We start from the raw sequence: 2,221 nt of genomic DNA, 5'->3' as shown, positions 1-2,221 counted from the left end.
GCACGCAAAAGTTAGTAACAAAGAGGTGGAATTGATGGACCACAACTCTCTCTAATTCCTGCGCAATTTTCAGTGCTTATTGCGACCCCGTAGAGCGATTATTAGCACTTACATTTTATTGCTACATGGTGACTATCGCATTTTTACTAACACTGACAACAGTCTTCTCACAACAATCATAGAATTTGGAGTGTTTTTAATGTTTGAAAGTGCCTATGATTCTTTTTGTCAACCACAACTTGCAATAGTTAATCGAGAATGAGTAGTCATATACTTCAGCTGACGATACATTATCTACATTTGATTTTAGACGTCGGTCCTCGAAAAATCAGTCGTCTGTTCACGGTGATTGCAGTTGTAGGAAGAAAGGTTATTTGATATCGAGTAGCCAAGACATGCTGTCGAGCCACCCTTTTGGGCACTTAGGCATCAACCTCAATGCACTGCAGCCATTCTTTCATTTTTTGGGGGATTAGTAAGATTGATCTAGTCGGTAGCGATGAATTGGAAATGGGCATAGCAAAACACCTAAAGCATGTAATAGAAGGCCTTAATATGAGCTCCGCTGTATATTCTGAGTAACTTAGTCACACTTCTAAGCCAGATTTAAGGGTACGCTCCTATTTAATTTTTCCAACGATTAATTCAACTCCACACTTCAGCAAACTTTACATGCTCAGGCAGCGTGTTTCCTGGGAAATGCATAAAAAAGACCGTTTTTTGCAGCAATATGACTAAAAGCCTATCTCGTTGGTTGTTGCGAGTTAGTCACTGCTCCGGTGGCAGAGAAATCGCCATGAGCTACTAATGTCCTTAACTACTCATCGATTTGTGGGCGAATCACGTGGTCACTTTAAAGTTCGTGCACCTGGTAATCATGACTTCGTAAAATGCACAGTGGTTTCTGCATTAGTGGCACCATTGTAGAAGGTGTCCCTATTTTCTATTTGCTGGTACCTGGATACACCACCATCTCTGCTGGTGCCTTTAGGTAGGTCATCCATTTTAAGAGATGTATATCTCCTTTTATGAATGTAAAAGAGAAAGCAAAAAATGAGGGAAGAAATACTAAGTGTCGGTAAAATAAAATGAGCCGTCACGTGGTTGCTGCTGCAGTTAACAATCTTATGCGCACTTTGTCCATTTCATTATAGGTGATAGCCTAAAAATTTAGTGGGCTGTAGCAATAAGCCAAAAACATGTACCCTGCATACAGTTGGTAGCATCTTATAGCTCAGCCATGCTTATTGTAGAATTTCTACTAACATCCATTTGGTATAAATACTGTAGAAGTGTATACTGAGGCAACCGATTATTTTATCTACTGCCAGGTAAAATTCAACTCAGCCAACCTGTCCCAATCACGGCATCCCAAATAAAAGAAAATAAATGTACAACTAGCACTTTAATTCAATTCCGAACAATTTTTGAGGTTGTTCATCTAGAAGAGCCCACACTTTCTACGCTGTGGTCATGTTTATGAAGGCAATGTCAGAGGGCTTCCTACTCATCTTTTAAGAAACAGGTTGCTCTCCATTTTTGCTTGCTCACTATTACAAAATATGCATTACTACTTCTACAACAGGGAATTAAGTTAACTTTACTGACTCCCTTCTCTTAGATTGCAGATCCAATTCATTTTTACTGGATAAATCAGAAGCAGAACTGCTTTTTTCTAAAAGTTAAAAAATTCAAATTGATTAAGGGGAAGAAGCAAATCCATTGATTAAGCTACAGACAAATTCACTCAACTGTGCTTGAACCACTTGTACCAGTTATTGAGATTTAAGATGGTCTTAGCATGAAACGATACCTGGGCAAGGTAAAATTGTGTTCTTGGAGGAGGTTGATAAATTGGGTATCAGATATTTCCTTATATTTCGCTCCCTCCTGATAGTCGTATTGATAGCATCCGGTGGCACCCTTTGTTTTGGGAAAGAGGGATTCAAATAGCGGGATAGGCAACGATGCTACCCAAGACAAATCGGTCTGCATGAGGCTCCTTTGGTGGTGCATGAAGGTGAGTTAAACGATGACCAGCTGACATTTTAACACCTCTTAACCTTTTTTGTTTATGTTTGTGAGAAACCACCCACCTAATATTTACGAATGTTCCAATAGGATAAATCCTAGGACACCAAAACTTGTGCATTCTCATCCTTGCCGTGTGCTAATTTATGTATGCCGGAGTAAGTTTTACAGAGAACGGAAAATAAAATCA

General features: G+C 39.3%; 2 protein-coding genes across 2 annotated transcripts in view; one reads left to right on the top strand and one right to left on the bottom strand. All coding sequences in view use genetic code 11, as the record gives it.

Annotated features, from left to right (window-relative positions):
* EGR_10603 (hypothetical protein) overlaps positions 1-262 on the top strand; it is a gene marked incomplete at both ends in the record, with an annotated part of 2,244 nt that extends 1,982 nt beyond the window's left edge. The window contains one exon of the mRNA XM_024499852.1: positions 163-262. Within this exon, the coding sequence (XP_024345731.1) occupies positions 163-262 (100 nt within the window). The remainder of the gene's footprint in view (positions 1-162) is intronic.
* Positions 263-875: 613 nt separating this feature from the next.
* EGR_10602 (hypothetical protein) overlaps positions 876-2,221 on the bottom strand; it is a gene marked incomplete at both ends in the record, with an annotated part of 1,720 nt that continues 374 nt past the window's right edge. The window contains 2 exons of the mRNA XM_024499851.1: positions 876-1,023; positions 1,600-1,675. Coding sequence (XP_024345730.1) covers positions 876-1,023; positions 1,600-1,675 — 224 coding nt within the window. The remainder of the gene's footprint in view (positions 1,024-1,599; positions 1,676-2,221) is intronic.

This window comes from Echinococcus granulosus, assembly GCF_000524195.1.
Source record: "Echinococcus granulosus chromosome Unknown EG_S00240, whole genome shotgun sequence".
NCBI classification, from domain to species: Eukaryota; Metazoa; Platyhelminthes; class Cestoda; order Cyclophyllidea; family Taeniidae; genus Echinococcus; species Echinococcus granulosus.
The sequence above is the reverse complement of the archived record's forward strand: the minus strand, read 5'-3'. Positions and strand labels throughout refer to the sequence as shown.